General features: G+C 31.0%; 1 protein-coding gene across 1 annotated transcript; it reads left to right on the forward strand.

The window, feature by feature from the left end:
* Positions 1-908: 908 nt before the first annotated feature.
* On the forward strand, positions 909-3361 carry LOC107909299 (E3 ubiquitin-protein ligase RMA1H1). The gene is made up of 2 exons (XM_016836777.2): positions 909-1302; positions 2374-3361. The coding sequence occupies exon 2, from the start codon at positions 2374-2376 to the stop codon at positions 3157-3159; it is 786 nt and encodes a 261-aa protein (XP_016692266.1). The 5' UTR covers positions 909-1302; the 3' UTR covers positions 3160-3361.
* The last annotated feature ends 14067 nt before the right edge of the window (positions 3362-17428 follow it).

The following is a 17428-nucleotide window of genomic DNA, read 5'->3' on the forward strand; positions in this document are numbered from 1 at the left end:
TTAGTTTTTTACTAACAATAATACTAAGTAACATCTTAATAATAATAATAATAATAATACTATAAAATTTTTATTTTTTGTAATATTTTGATAATAAAACCCTAACTAAAACTATCAATTTGAGTTTTATTGATTTTAATCTTAATAACTAAACTAAAACAAAAAAAAATACAAATTATACAAAACAATAACAATAACATAATCAATTATTTTAAAAAAAATACCTTATTTTTCTCTTCTCTTTCTCTCTTTTTTTCCGCAGCACCTCTTCTTTCTTTTCTTTTTCTTCTGATTTTTCTTGTTTCAGCTGGACAGAGTTCGTGTTTATAACACGAGTAGTGCCGCCAATCTGGTTGGCAGGACTGGTGCCGCCAACAGGGATCCCTTGTTTGGTGCCGCCAACAGGGTTCCCTTGTTTGGTGCCGCCAACCTGCTTCCCTCCACCCAGGGAGTTGTCAAATCAGTTCAGGTTTTTTTTTCTGTTTTTTATTTTTTTATATATTTTGGTAAATAAAAAAATTATATATATTTTGGTAAATAAAAAACCCCCTTAGGGTGAGTTTGGATGGGCGGTGCGTTTACCTGCGATTAGAGTAAAAACAGCGATGGCGGTGAGATTAGATACTGTAGCGTGAGACAATATTCATTGGACCCTCCATCTTATTCAATAAACTGAAATAGGACCTAAATCACATGTTTTTAATATTTACGATTGGACCTAAATGAAATATTAATAAGGGTCATGGATGATTAATGTAATTTTTCAGTACAGTTATTTGACATGTTAAAAGTAAAATACGCGTATCATATGTATAATATATATAACCTTTGACCACATGCAAAACAAGATATGTTCAATAAAATATTAATATATAAAGAAAGAGTGCCACGTAAGATAGCGGGAATCATGAGCCATCAAACTCGCCGTGCGACAATAGCAAAGTCATTTTTAATTGTTTTTTATGACTGTTTAATCCACTTATTATTTAAAAAGAGAAAAAAAAATTATCATTATTTTATGATGATATGCATTTGCCTCCATCTATAAAGCAGAGCCGAATCGATTCCTCTAAGCTTGCATGTTCTCTCTTGCTTTCATTTGTTTAAAAGCCTTTAAAAACTCGTATTCCTTCTCAACTCAACTATTCAATCTCTTTTTGTTTTTCGGATTATATTTGTGTGTTGTGGTTTTGGGTTTCTTTCAAACAAGAGTTTTGCTAGATTCTCCATTCGGAAAAAAAAAGAACAGAAAGTTCTCTCTGTTGATCAAAGTTCACGTAAAAGAGACTTGTCAACTAGCTGGTATGTTTTTTTATTCTCTGGGCAGCATTTTGTTTTCAAGTTTATCCATAACTCCATATCAATTCCTCACCGTTTCTCCTTTTTTCTTTTCTGGGTTCTTTCTTGTTTCTGTCATTATCAAGAGTTGAAAAAGAGCTTAATTCTATATTTAAGCTTGAGGAAGATTTTTCTGGTTTTCCAAGTTGAATTCCTTTTGATAATATTTTCACAACTTTGGAGAGATTTTTCTGGTTTTTGGCTGAACTTGCATTCTTGGGGTTAGGCCATTGAAAGCTGAATTTTAAGTTTCTTTGAAATCCTCACCCGCTTCAAAAAAAAAAAAAGAGTAGCTTAAAAAATCTGAAATTGGGTGTTTTATCTTTTTCAACTTTCTTATCTTATCTCTATTTGCTTATTGTCCTGTATTCGGATTTTAGAATGGATCTAGCTTAATGCTTTAACAATCTACTAAAATTTCTGGTAAATCATCGTTAGGGAAAAACGTGAAGTCCTTAGAATCTCAAGGTTTGATGGAAATTGGTTTGAATAAAGTTTTTCTTTTTTCTTTTTTTTGAGTATTTTAGAAGAGAAGAAAGTTGTAAACAGCATGCAAGGTCATTCATTCTTTAGGCACCAAAATGGGGAAATTTCACAACCAGAATTAATCTTTTATAAAATTTAGCATACTTTCTGCATTGAGTTGTTTTGAAAAAATAAATGTTTTGTGCTATTATTTCTTATAGAACAAATATAGAAAAAAATTGAGTAGATTTGGTGACCCACCATTGGAAGAGTAGTAGTATTCATGTAGTTAAAGGGGGTTGTTGAGCACATAAAGATACGGTAGCATTTTGTGGACATTGGTTTTTCCCAAATTATGCATAAGCCATTTCTTACCAACTATCACCTGCCGTGCCTCTATTTCTCATTATAGAACAAAGATGTCGTCTTGCATAATCTAATGTTCTAGTTTTGCTTGAGGATAATAACAAAGGAACTTGAAATAATTGTTAATCAAACTTGGTAGTTGGAACTATCATACTTTAATGATTCTAATATGGTATTTCTTTTGCATATATATATGTATTGTAGATGGACGTTGAACAGTACTTTGAAGATAATGAAGCTTATGACCCTCCAAGTACAGAAGGGAAAAGATCCTTGGACAAGTGGGAGAATTCACCAGGTCCGTTCACAGGTTCCGATGATGATCCCTCTGCTGGTTTTGACTGCAACATCTGCCTAGACTCGGTGCAGGATCCGGTGGTTACTCTATGCGGTCACCTCTATTGTTGGCCCTGCATTTACAAATGGCTTCATTGTCCGACCATCTCCACTGATAACCTAGACCAGAAACAGCAGCAATGCCCTGTGTGCAAAGCTGAACTTTCAAATACCACACTGATTCCTCTTTATGGCAGGGGCCAAACAACTAAGGCATCAACAGACAACACTCCCGAATTCGGTATAGTCATACCACAGAGACCTCTTGCTCCTACTTACGGTGTTGGCTCAATAAGGTCGCCTAATAGTTCTGATAATCTACGGTTTCAGCAGCCGGTACAGCACCATGGTTATTCATATCAACCACAAATCTACTATGCTCAACAGGGCAGTTATCCTGATTCATCGATGCTTAGTCCAGGTGGCACGATGATAAATGTACTAGATCCGGTGACCCGAATGTTCAGTGAGATGGTATACACAAGGGTATTTGGGAACTCGATAACAGATTTACATACATATCCGAATTCATACAATCTCGGGGGGACTACTAGTCGTAGGATCAGAAGGCAATTAATGCAAGCCGATAAGTCACTAAGCAGAATAAGTTTTTTCCTCTGCTGCTGCATTTTCTTCTGTCTTCTTTTGTTCTGATTTTGTATACTCTGCTTTGGTTGGCAAAGTATACCTGTATAGGAGACCAAAAATATACAAAATTTCAGCCGGACGTATAAATGAGGCCATCTCCTGTTAGTATGTTTTAGGGTTATTTTCAAGACTGTAAAATGTTGAAGAACAACAATAATTATATATAAAGAAAATCAATAATATGGTAAAGTTTTTGGCTGTTGGATAACTGAAGAGAGATTGTACAAATTTGTATCTTCATTCATAGCTTAGACTTGGATAAGTTGTAGCCTTGAAGAATTATTGTTGACGCTTTACCTAATAAAAGGATTCAGGTTTTAAATGATGTAGTTGTCACATCATTTTCACTTCAAATTGCACCTTTCGGTTAATATTTTAATACAAATTGTATGAATAGCTTTCTTTTACCTTTTTGAGGAATTTTAGCATGAGATTGATTATGATAATATTAATCCAGTAAATACTTTAAATTTGTACAAAATTTTAGATAGAATGCCATATAGAATACCAGCCGCGTGTCTCATTCATATTGGTACAAAATTACAAGCTTACAATACCTATTCAAAAAAGTTGATTATGTAATTCCCTTCTAAATAAAATTTGCCTACGTAATTCATCAATGTTATTTAGGGTTAGTTTAGCATTATTTATAATAACCACTTTGAAATGAAAGCATTACTAAACTCTTTTTTATTTCAAAAATATTTTTTATATCTAAAAAATGATTATGAGAAGTAATATTAAATTGCTGCTACTAAACGCTAACTACTATGCTGTAGTTTAAGGGTAGGATTGGGTAGCGGCAACTAATGCCTATAGGTCGCGTTTGTAGACCATCGATAATCATGAGTGGAGTAAGAAACTTCGAAGAAAGAGAGATCCGCTGGTTTTTCTTTTTTGTTTCTTCTATATATAATTATATAATATAGTTAGTTGAATAGAAGGGGGTTTGGGGGCTGTCAATTTTGACGCCTAAGGCTAAGAGTAGGGAAGGGGCCAAAACAGGGTTGCTGCGTTCAGTCTGTTTCACACAGGCAACGTCATTGCTTTCCTTTTAATTGAACAAAATGAAATAAGATGCTCAGCTTGGTTTGCCTGCCCACAACATATTACAGAAACACAGTACTTTTTTTTCTTTTCCCAATTGTCATCATCATCATGATGGAGGTGAGGTGAGGTGAGATGATTAATGAGAATGACATCTTCCGTGCAGGGGGTTGCTGGCCTTTCATTTTCTTACAATAACTAATATAAGGATTTGCATTTACGTTTCAACACCACAAAACGTGAATTAGAAGTATCCATCACAATCTATCGAATGTGAAAGCCAACGTATAAGTTTTCCAAAATAAAAAAAAGTAACGTATAGCGATGACCGCATTTTTATAATTTTTTAAAAGCTTTAAACTTAATTTAACCTTTTTTTTTTTAAAATCCCATATTCGATCCTAAATTGATATATTTCTTTTCAATGGTTTTAGAATGTCTCGATTTCGTACCGATTGACATAAAATTTTGATATTTTAAATCATATTTTAAATAATTTATCTTAAATCATTTTAATTTTCTATGATTGCATTTAATATTGATGGTTATTAACTTAAGTTATTGAATCTCATTAATACTTTTAAAATTTATATTTACATGTAAATGTATTCATATGAATGTATTTAAGATATATTTTTGTGCATATATAATATATAATCATTAAAAAATAGACTGTAATATATATATATGGAAATATTTAAATGTATATATAATTTAAAAAAAAAACTAAAAGTTAGATTATAAAAATATATGTGAAAATTATTTAAAAACATCGATAAACTCAAAATTGTACGTCAAAACATGCCGATATCAATACATATCAGACTTAAATTATAAATAATTTGAAATTGACTTAAATATTGGTATTGTATTGCTCTGATCTGATATATGATTTTAAAATTTCTTCAAAATAAGTATTTTAGATTCCTTACAAGTAAATAACATAAAGTTTGTAAAAAAAAAGTAAATAAATATTCTTTTTGAAAAAGTATTTTTATTAAAATTTAAGATATAAATAGTTTTACATATTCCTAAGTTTTAGGGTCCGTTTGTTTACATGTAAAAGGTTTTACGGAAAATATTTTCTGCATTTTCCTTTGTTTGTTTCACAGAAAACAGCTTGATCAACGGAAAATGATTTACAGGTCAACAGAAGATAAACTTTTTTTCTTGTAAAATGACTTACCCTTTTGAGAAGCGTAAGTTATTTTCCGGAAAAGAGCTCCTCAATAGATAATTTTACTTTTATATAAAAATTAACTTAAATCAAGTTTAATATTATTATATCGATAAATAAATTTTAATTTTATTTTTAAAAATATTTAAAATTATTAAAATATTATATTTTTTAATATTATTAAACATACATATTTAATTATTTATATTTAGTCATATAATAAATTATTAATATAATTAATATAATTAATTATTTTTAATAAATTATTTAATATTTAAATTTTATTTTAATAGTAAATTTTAAAAATAATAATTTTAAATAATATTATTCACATATTATTGAAAATATCAATATTAATATTTTAATATGAAATATTTATTACAATTATAAATATATTAATAATAAATGTTTTGTAGTATAAATGTTAAAATATGTCATAAGTCTATATACTATTCACAAATTTACAATTTAGTTTCTGTACTTTTATTTTCAAGAATTTATTCCCTTTACTTTCCAGATTTGAAAATCAAGTCCAACTGTTGACATTGTTGATTTTTTTTTGTCAATTTTGTTAATGTCACATTTTTAAATAAAAAAAATACTCAATTGGTAATCATGTAACTAAAAAATGATCGTTGCAATGAACCTAAATTTAACAAAATATTTTTAATATATGTTAACAACAATGTAAAATATAAAATTATAGATATAAAATAAACTCAATTAAACAATGAAAAATAAAAAAAATCTCAAATGTATGTTTGTTTAATTGAAAACGACTTTTATGAAATATTTTTAAAGAACCTGCCAAACAAAAGAAAATATTTTACACAGATTCATCCAAACACCAGAAAATATTAGCTTTTCCAGAAAAGTAAGTCGTTTTCTAGAAATCATTTTCCGGAAGCCATTTTCAGTGAAATAAACGGAGCCTTATATTATAAATTATATTAGAAATTTTACGTGGAAATCACATATTTAAAACACGTATATGCATTTAAAAATAACTCATAATAAATAAATAAAAATATACAATCTGAAACTAATAATAATAACAAAGTCTAGAGTATCAAAAGAGAGAATCCAAATAAATTTTCCCTCGACTGAATTGAATCCAAATGGAATCAAAATGAATAAAAAGCAAAACACCCAAAAACACCCAAACTTTCAAAAGTAGTAAAAAGAGAATAAATTTGGGTTCAAATAAGGAATCGTATATTTAAAGGGAAAGGAAGGATTGTGAAAAGGAAATTAAAGGGAACAATGGGTGAAAGATCAAAGATTTTCGCGTTCTATATTTTCAGAAAAAATAAAGAAATTAAAATCAGCGAAAAGCAACAAAATGAAGAGAAGCAGCAATGGCGGCAACGATAAAAAAGGAAAAATTTAGGGGATAGGAATTAAGGGAAAATAGGGATTGGAAAGGGAAAGGGAAAGGAGAATCCTTACCCGAAGCTCAGTCCGGTTTTAAAACGAGTCTCATTCCTAAACCCAATTCTATTTTTCAAGCTTAAATTTTTACCCAAACCCTCTAATATTTCGGACGAGTCTTTGAGTCGGATCGAGTGATCCAGTCTAGTTTAGAGAGGGTTTGGGAGGAGGAGGGCGTAGGCCTTGAAGTTTTCAAGGCCGATAATGGATGGTAAAGCCTGTCTGCGGGTGCGGGCTGTAGCCTCAGACTGTTAAACCTATGGTGTTTAATTGTGTGATTGTTAATCTTGGTTACATTATTAGGAAAATAATTTATAGGTGGATGGACGAGAATTATTTTGTCCGCATTTGTTTCATTTTTCATATTAATGTTGAACTATTACTAAAAGCTTTATAGTTCATAACTGTCGATTATATTCATATTTACTTCACTAATGTCATTCATTCATTATTTTTAATTTAATATTAAAAATAATTATAATTGATTTATTATACTCGCATTTGCAAGTAAATATTTGCATGATTGGAAAGCAGCTAAGAGATTGTTGGACCGAGTTAATGATAGCTCTCCTCCCATCTCTCGATTATTATACATTGGTCAGCACCCACGACTGGTTATGTAACGTAGATGCTGGAGTGATAGCATTGCCGATGTAACTTCCTTTGCTGCTTTAGTTCGCAATGAGACCGGCTTATTTTTAAGTGGCTATTCAAAGTGTACATCGGGCCAACAAAAAGTGGTTGAAGCGATCGCTATATAGGAGGCTTTTGTCATGGCTAAAAGCTTTGAGGATGGAGAAAGTGGGTCTGGAGTCGGATTGTTAGGAAGCTATTAATGTTTTAATTTCGAAGAAATCCATTAAATTTGAGTATGGGTACTCTTACACGATTATCTTATGTTAAAATCTCAATTTCAACATCTACCCTCTCACTAAAATAGATGGGATGCCAATAAAGCGACTCGCCATTTTATTATGGTGGCTTTATTACATGCAAACCATCATTACCTCTTCTTTTGTTACACCTATTTTATCTTTTGATGCTTCTTCTTGTACTATTAGCGAAGTAGAGGGGTTAGGACTTGGATTAGTGAATTGGTTATATATATATATAAGATTTTAGATGTTTGGAAGATCCTCATATCAGTATTAGTTATATTATTTTTTTTCCTGCTTAAAAACTTCAGATTTCTAGAAGTTGGGTATTTTGTTTTTCAATATTCCAATAGTATTAATTATAAAGAAAGAGTGACAACAGAAGAGGTTGGAGCTTATTGGTCGACATACGACTCAATCCTGGGGACAAGCCTCATACAAAGATTTCCTAGCTATCTAATCATAAGTTTTCGTCACGAGGGGTAAAGCAAAAGGACACATTACAATTGTTAGGAAGAGATGAGTGAATATCGTCAACAATTGCTAAGGTGTCTTAAGGAATATCAATCTTCCTTGAGAGAGCATCCATCAATAAAGATGTATTGCCATGGTGAAGTTAAATAAGGGAGGAGCCAAGTTTGATACCTGAGGCGGCAACCGCTAATGCAGAGGATAAGTACATTTGGGCGTTGGCTCCAGTCAGTAGATTTCCTTGACTGTCACGGGCTAGGGCTATGCCTTGGAGGTTGAGACCTGGAATGCCATATCACAGTTGATCTTGATGGCATTCGGGGACCAAGGAGTCGAAGCTTGAGGTCTCTAAGATGGGGTGGGCGATTCAAGAAGTTGGATCCATGAAAGCTATACCATCGAAGTTCAAAGCTCTCCAAGTAGGAAGGGCCAAGGGACAAGAAAAGAATGTGTTCCAAAGTTTCACATCCCGACTTGGGTCGAGTAAGAAAAAAAAGAAAAAAAAAAACTCAAATTGAGGTTATTTGGGCAGTTTATGGAATTTTATTTAATTTATAATTAGTTTTGATTTTCATTATATAAAAAAATAGTTAAAATAACTTAAAAGTTTTATATAAATATATATTTTAAAAATGTCATATAAAATTTTTTTATACTTTCGCTCAAATAATATTTAAAAAATCATAAAACAAATCTCATTTTGTCAAAACCAAATTAAAAATCCAAAACTAAAAATTGATATGAAAAAGTTCAAAAATTAAATCTAATCAAATTATGATGGTGATTTGAAACATTAAAAAACAAATCCGACTAAATCAAACTGATATCACCCCTAGTCCCCGCCTAAAACAACTAGTAGAAAAGATTTGATATTGGGTGAAAAGGGTGTTGTTAGAGGGCATGACATTGTATTTGGTACAATGTTGAGATTTCAAACACTTCCCCAATCAACTTTGTTCCATGCAATTCGAAGGAGAGGCAGAAGTTGTATCATAGGAAGTGGCCATCGTTAGTAGGACTCATGCCAATAGGGATTTAAGTTGACAAATACTCTGTTTGAGTCAAGAACAGCCTCGCCCAGGTGTTGTTGAAGTGAGTGACTACTGACTAGTAATGGCTGATTAAAGTGGAAGACGTCTTTCTCATTTTAGGCGCAGGAGGAAAACTGAATGCCGCACTCCAATTAATAAAGAGTGTTCATTACATATTTGGGTTCAAATCTAAAATATCACTTCTCAAAAATAATTATATAAATCAGTTAAAATTTAATATATTTTTTATGTTACTCATTTTATATTAAGAATTTATTAACACTCAAATTATAACTACATTTTAAATTTAAAATTTGAAAATTGACTAATTTTTTTATAAATAAAACTATAGAATTAAATTCTAAATTTATGGAAAATAGAGTATATTTTAACTTTTATTTAACTGCGATGAAGTTTGCACAAGTACATTGTACATGCATCCATGGCGGTGTAATTGGAAATAAAAAAATCCCGTCTATAATTTAGAATTGCTAATATTTTCCAATAATTATAAAATCTGGACAATTTACAAGTTTGACGAAGGTGTCTAGTATGGCTAATTCCAGCTAAAGGAGTCAATTACATGCATATGGTCCTTGTTATTTGCCAATCGGATCCAAGACCATGCCAGAAATGGTTGCTTTCTATTTTAATAGCAATAAATACAGTAATTATTCGATAATCTGTTTCAAATAAAAATTAATAACTTCACAGAATAGACATTTTTCCAGGGATCACCTTCATAAAACAGATGTTGGAACAAAAAAAAAAAAAGCCAAACGGAAACAGTTAACTATAATCTCAAAATCAAATCAACTCATAAGATGCTAAAAAAAAGCACAAAAAATAAGCAGAAAACAGGATAAAATCCTTCAATAAATTAAAGAAAACCCTCCAAATCAAGATGACTGACAAAGATCTCTACATGGAAAACGAAAAGAAAACAAGATGATGGAAGGCAAAAGAATCAGCCTCTGATGTGCTTGACTTTGTACCAACCTTTCTTGCATGATTCTCCCACGATCTTCACACCCTTCTTGAAGAAAACCTTGAGCTCCTTGGCTCTCTCCTTTATTCGCTGCTCGAACCCAGCCATGACAGCGATACCGAGAAGAAGACTAATCGAACAAAATGTAAAAAAAGAAGGTTAGTATATTTCAGAGTTTGGTTGCTGCGTTGGTGGAGAGTGGTGGAAGGGAAACCCTGAGCCGCTTTTAAGCAGGGGGAGAAGGGGTTAGGCCTCGTGGGATCCAACGCATCATGAGACACGTGGCCTAAATCTGATGGGTAATGTCATTGGTGATCAACACGTTGATTGCGGGCTACGCTTTGAGATAAAGAGATACGTGGGATGTTGTTTTCCGTTTTCGATGGTCCCATTTCCTGTACAACTTTTTTAAAATTTGAAGTTATATTTGGAAGTAAAGAAAAAGTTAAAATACACTTTTAGTCCCTATATTTTGATAAAATTTTATGTTTAGTTTCTATACTTTAAAATTTAAAATAAAATCAATTCTCAGTATTCTTTTATTTGAAAACATCAATTTAATAATTAAAATTGTTGAGTAATATTTTTCTCGTGTGTTATTGATATGAGTGTTTGGGTATTTATACATGTTGCTACAGATGCTATTACAATTCATGATTGGGCCCTACTATTTTGTTTTGACTTCGTTGCTTCTAGTATCGACATTCTCTATCTCTAGCATTGACATTCTCTACGAATTCCAGGTCTACTGGGTATGTTTCTACGAAGCACGCGGTCCTTTTTGTTCCTAGGATTAACATTTTGGACGGGTTCTGTGCCTGTTGGACATGTGTTTGGACGGCCTACGGAGCACGCGGTCCTTTATGCGAGCTCCTTGGGTGTATGGGAGTTGAGACCGATGCTTTCCTTAGGTTCCCGCGAGCTGGATCTGCAGCCTTACCTTGCGAGCTAGGTCCGCGAGCTTGCTTTGCTGTTCTCTCATGGTTCGCCTTATACTCGATCTTCTGGTGGGACCTATCCAGGTCACGAGTCGGTGATTACTGATTATAACAAAAATTATAAGTATTTTTTTGTCAAAATTTGTCAATTTAGATTTTTGATTAGATTGTCCTCATATGATACAACATATGATTGACAAAAAATAAACATATTAAGTTGAAAAAATTTAACCGAATATCAACGAAAATAATGATTGGATTGAGATTTTTAAATTGAAAAGGTAAGAGTAAAATAGGAACTTAATCTGTAATTGTGTCAAAATATAGGGACTGGCAACATATTTTAACCAAGAAAAAGAAAGGAAAAAGAAGCGATTAGGAGTATTTAAAATTCTTTCTGGACTTGGAAGTAAAGTCGATGACAGTGAAGTGTAGGAAGTGATCCTTGGACCCCACAATGGAACCATTTATGGGCTCAAGAGGCTATAAATTTAGATGTCTAATTTTTAAAATTTAAGAGCAATTATTTGATACAACCTTAATTAGGCTTAGTTTGGATGGGCGGTGTGTTTACCTCCGGTGAGGTTAAAAATAGCGGTGGCGGTGAGATTAGTTACTGTAGCGGTGAGATTGGATATTGTAGCGGTGAGATTAGAAACAATGGTGGAGTGTGTGTTTGGATTCAAACGCAGCTGTAACGGTGAGATAAGAATAAAAAATGACTATTAAGGACATCAGATTAGAATTGATATATAATAGAAGTTTTTAAATTATTTTACTTTTTTAAAATTATTAAAATATGTGAATTTATAAATTAAATTAATAAAATATTAAAATGTATCTTCCAATATTTTAATGAATTATATAATTAATTTAAATTATTTATTAGATAAAATGATAATTATTTTTAATTTTTTAAAGTTAAATATTTTTTATAACAATGATAAATATTATTTTCATAAATAGTAACATTATACTTAGATCAAATTTTGAAGTATCTAAATAGATGATTTTTAATTAAAAAAATATAATAACATAAGACATAACAAGTTTCATTATTACTAGAAATTTTTAATTATAAATAATTTAAAATAATAAATAATTTTTAATTTTTAATTATAAAAATACTTATTAAATTTAATATGAAGATTGTATATATTAAATTAATAATATTATTTGAAATTCTTAAATAGAAAATTAGATGTAAAAGGATAAAAGAAAAAGTAAAAAACATGGATGAAAAGGTACTTTCCATCTTTCAAATGGAGTTGCAAATTCTCACTGCATGTAGAACCTCCAGTGGCGCCACTGATACTACAGCATGATGAGAAGACTCCAGTGCGGCAATGGGTAAAATCCAAACACCAATATCAGTGCGATTGATTTCAAAAAAATGGTCTAAACGCACTGAAACGGGAGATTTTTTGTATCCAAAGGGAGCCTTAGTTAACTAATTTTAATATAAAAAACTATGAAATTAATTAAATGAAGTTTAATAGTTTGTTTGATAAAAGGGGTAAACCAAGGGGTCCCATCCCATTAACACATGAAGGAGCAGCTAGCTGGCTTTTACCTTTATTGAGCACAGCACTATAACAGACAGACAATTAGTTTAGTAATTAAAGGCGCCCCAAGTGGTTTAAAATTTAAACTCTTTCAGATTGTTGCCTGATTAGTAGCAGTAGTAGTCATTGATCAAACAAACCGCTGGCACAGCTCATACTCTATTCATCAGCTGGACTTGGCTAAAAAGGCTTTAAAAGGAAATCTCCATTTTTATTATGTGTATTACAGTTTTATTTTATTTTTTTAATATTGTAATGATAAAAAATAATTTATAAGCCAAATCCTATATATATATATTTATATTTTTAAAAAATTAAAAATAGAAAGATGGGAGGCAGCTGAAATTGGGATTATTTTATTATAGTTAGTTTAATAATAGAATTTTGGACAACTTTTGTGAATCCAATAGAAGTGGACCATATAGAGTCCCTTTTGGTATATTCATTAGGTGGGAATGAGATCCTGAGAACTGAGGCAAATGCGGGAAACAAAAGCAAGAGAAAGGGATTTTCTATGCAACATTTGTCTTTAATTTGTAAATAAACAAAAGCCTTCATGTTGGAAGCTTCAATGACGCCACCTTTTACTAATCATGGCCATTGGCCGTTTGACAACCTAAATATAATGCCACCACCCCTTCGTAGAATCCCTACCAAACTATTGGATCCCAAAAAAACAATCATCAAATTTAAAATATTTTTCTTTTGGTTGAACTGTTACCAAGTTTATCTTTTGGTTATTTCACTTTTTTAAAAAAATTATAAAATAGTTATTAAACTATTCATAATTTTCATTTAAGTTATTTGACAGTTAAAATCGTTTTTGTATGACATCGTTCTCACCTCTATTGCCAATCAAAATGGTAAACTTCTTCTCATCTTCTACAATTTAATTTTTTTTTCATAAAATAGCTTTAAATGTTATAAATTTGTAAACCAAAATTCAAACGATTTTCTTCTTTAATATCCGATACTGACCATTAAATCAATTTGCACCGTGCACAATTAGCAAACCAGTGTACGCTAGCTGTGATTGTTGAATAGGTAAAATACAAAATATATTTGTTTGGAGGAAATATATGTAAGGATGCCTGTTTGGTTCCAATTCGGTACGTTTTGAACACTTTTTAGCTCAATCGCACAATACCCATCAGTTTGGATTGTAAAGATCAGCGCGAGTGAAGCTTCACTCAACGCACTGAGGGTTACTTTCTGCACTGGAGCTTTTTGCTCCAGTCAAATGTTTCAACATCTTATTGGTAGTCATTTTTCTGTTTACACCCTCGCTTTTATCTTGGTTTCCATTTTATATTTTTTGGTATTTCGTTTTATCTTTCATATTTAGGGGTTTATGATTACTTCTTCTAACAATGTTATCTTTAAAATTCAAACTCGTATATTCTTATTAAAAGTATAGCATGCTTTACCGTAGTACTCAAGAACTTTATATTTTCAAATGTAAAATATTTTTATTAAATTAATTAGTTATTTTAGTTAGGCAGCGTTCAGTTTTATGAACACATATACCATTTCTTGTATTACAATGTGTTCAAGTATCAATATACACCAAATTCTCTCAATTTCAATCTCTAATATGGCATGAGAGGGTATAATTTTTCTTTTTCCTCTTCTTGTTTTCTTATTCTCCAAACATTCTCTCTCTCTCTTTTATTGTTAGTTCATCATGGTTAATCCTTTAGTGTCAATGCTGCCAATCTTTCTGATCAGTTTTCTAATGGCAATAATCCATATTACATTCATCAGTCTGATAGTCCCGCCTTGCTTCTTGTGTCCCAGCCTCTTTCCAGCGATAAATACAACACTTGGAGAAGATCGATGCTAATGGCTCTTTCTGCTAAGAGCAAAACTTGATTTATTGATGGTTCTCTTACTCATCCAGCTGTTGATTTTGATGATCTTCTTCGTGCTTGGATCAAACCCAATAATATGGTCCTTTACAACACTTAGAGAAGATCAATGCTAATGGCTCTTTCAGCCCAAAACAAATTGATGGTTGTCTTACTCGTCCAATTGCTGATTCTGGTGATCTTCTTCGTGCTTAGATCAAACCTAATAACATGGTGAAACTACTTTTGCTTTTTATTGTTTATCTCAATTCGTTTTTGATCCTTTAACATCTTATTTCAAGGCAGCATATCATCTTCTTGCTTATCTCAAGCAAACTTCTGGCCTTGGTCTTTTTTCCCTAAGTCTTCCTCCTCGGCGTTGCGTGGTTTTGTCGATGCTGATTGGGGTTCTTGTTCTGACACTCGTCATTACAACATCGGCTTTTGTACTTACCTTGGTGATGCTCTGATCTCTTGGAAGTCTAAGAAACAGCCTATGGTCAGTCGATCTTCTGCTGAAGCTGAGTACCACGTCATGGCTTCAGCCACTTGTGAACTTACATGGCTTGCTACTCTTCTTTGTGATCTTCATGCTAATATTTCTACTATTGCTCTTTAGTGTGACAATAAGGCTGCCCAATCCAGTCTTCCATGAGCGTACCAAGCACACTGACATTGATTGTCAGTTTGTGCGCGAAAAAGTCAAGGCTGGTTTCCTCAAGCTTTTTGCCGTCCGATCTTCTGATCAACTAGCTGATGTGTTTACTGAAGTCGTCTATTACTCATGTCCAAGATGGGCCTACTTGACATCCATGCTTCATCTCGAGGGGGTTATTAAGTATACAATTAGTTATTTTATTTAGTGTTAGTTAGCGGTAAGTTATTCTGTTAGCCGCCTTCAATTTTCTGTATATATAAAACATTTTCTTGTATTACAATGTGTTGAAGTATCAATATACACAAATTCTCTCAATTTCAATCTCTAATAATTTTAAATAATAATTTATTATTATTATTCTATAATAAACTAATATACCTTATTATCAACCCAATTTTTAGTTTACCATTTGTTGAATTAACAACTTTTTAGATTATTTTGATTTGAAAATGTTAAAAAATTTCATTTATGTGTGCTAATTATAGGTTTTGACCATATCTGTTCTTTTTTATATAATTCGTAAAACTATTCATAGTCCTTTCTCAACTCTTAAATAAGAAGATAATGTGCTCCAGCGCACTTAAACTCACGTTCTCCTGTACTGGCAATAATGCTGACACCGATCAAGTTAACACTCAACCGGCATGATTTATTACATTTTTAAATAAGCTATAAGTACAATTATGTTAAAAAATTAATGTACTTAATGATTATTTTGTACTTTTAAAATAATTCACCTCATCACCACCGCTGCGTTTAGATTCAAACATATATTCAATCGTTAATTTTAACTTTACTTCTATGGTATTAATCTCAATGGTGCAATAATCAATCTCATTACTTATGTTAGTTTTAACTTTTACCGAAACCAATATCACTATCCATCCAAAGACAACCTAAGAATCACAAAGGGGTTAGATGAAATTTTATCCAATTACTTGATCCATACAAATTATTATTGGCATAGATACCTTAAGAAAAAGAGTATAATAAATTAATCTGTAAAAAAAATGATTTTAAATAAAATGAAGGCACTGATTCCTTCCTTCTTTGAAGTCTTTCCAAGCTATTCCCTTTTTTAATCTTTATAAATATAAATGGTTAAATTTTGATTAAGGTCCCTTTATTTTATTTAGATTACATAAAAATGGTTAAATTTTAATTTTGGTCCTATATTACGCTCGAACTTAAGATTTAATCTTCATGCTTTATTTTTTTATATGATTTTTGGTACCTCAATGTTTATAAAAGGTAAACTACAAAAATAACCACCCAATTATGCCTTTAATTCTATTATGGTCACCCAACTAGTACTTTTTATATTTAGCCACTCAACTTTTCAAGATCAAATATTTTAATCACCTCCTATGAGTTGTCGTTAAGTAAGTGACGAAAAGCTGACATTGGCCTTTTTTATTAGCCTAAGAACAAATTTAGCTCTTCAGTGTTTACACCTTCTATCAATTGATCCTAACTCTAAAAATTTAACAAATTTAACCCTTAATTTTTACAAAATTTATCATTTTAGTTGTAATTAAAAAAATCAATAAATATAGCCCTCAACATTTACTAAAGTTGTCAATTTAGTTCTAATTCTAAAAGTTTAAAAAAAGAAAAATATTTTAAAAGCTCTCATTTTTGGATAAAAAAATATAAAAATGATTTAAAAACTAAAAAGAATAAATAAAAAAACCAAAATAAATGCATTAAAAATAAAAAATACAAAAAAGAGAAAAATATATCAAATGATTCAAAAAGAAATGGACACAAAATAAATTGATTAATATTAGAGAGAGATGAAGTTGGACATCCCCATGAGACATGGAATCGACAAAGTTATCAATCTTGGTTTGGTTCAACTCATATTTTCAATTCTTGGACTAGATTTTTTGGGACTTTGATCGTTTGATTGGCGTACTTGGATTACTCAAGTTTGGAAGTTATTGATGACATGTCCAAGTTGTAAAAAAACAAGGGAAAAAAAAACTTTTCAAGATTTTGCATTGTTTTCTCTACTCGAAAATTAGATCTCTGTATATTTTTAAAATAAGAAAAAAAATTCAAAATAATTGTTTGTAATAGTTTAAAAAATTGTTAATTTTTTAGATGAATTTAATTAAATAATATGATATTAATTTAAAATAGGACAGTTAGTTGGATTTAAGTCAACTTGATTTTTTTACCATATTCACGAATGTGGCATTAGTTTAAAATGAGCATACTACAAATGATGTTAAATAATCTTCT

The sequence above is a fragment of the Gossypium hirsutum genome, chromosome D02 (assembly GCF_007990345.1).
Source record: "Gossypium hirsutum isolate 1008001.06 chromosome D02, Gossypium_hirsutum_v2.1, whole genome shotgun sequence".
Classification (NCBI taxonomy): Eukaryota; Viridiplantae; Streptophyta; class Magnoliopsida; order Malvales; family Malvaceae; genus Gossypium; species Gossypium hirsutum.

What these genes read in the sequence shown, in the direction of transcription:
- LOC107909299 (XM_016836777.2), top strand. Translation starts at nt 2,374, where the DNA reads ATGGACGTTGAACAGTACTTTGAAGATAATGAAGCTTATGACCCTCCA.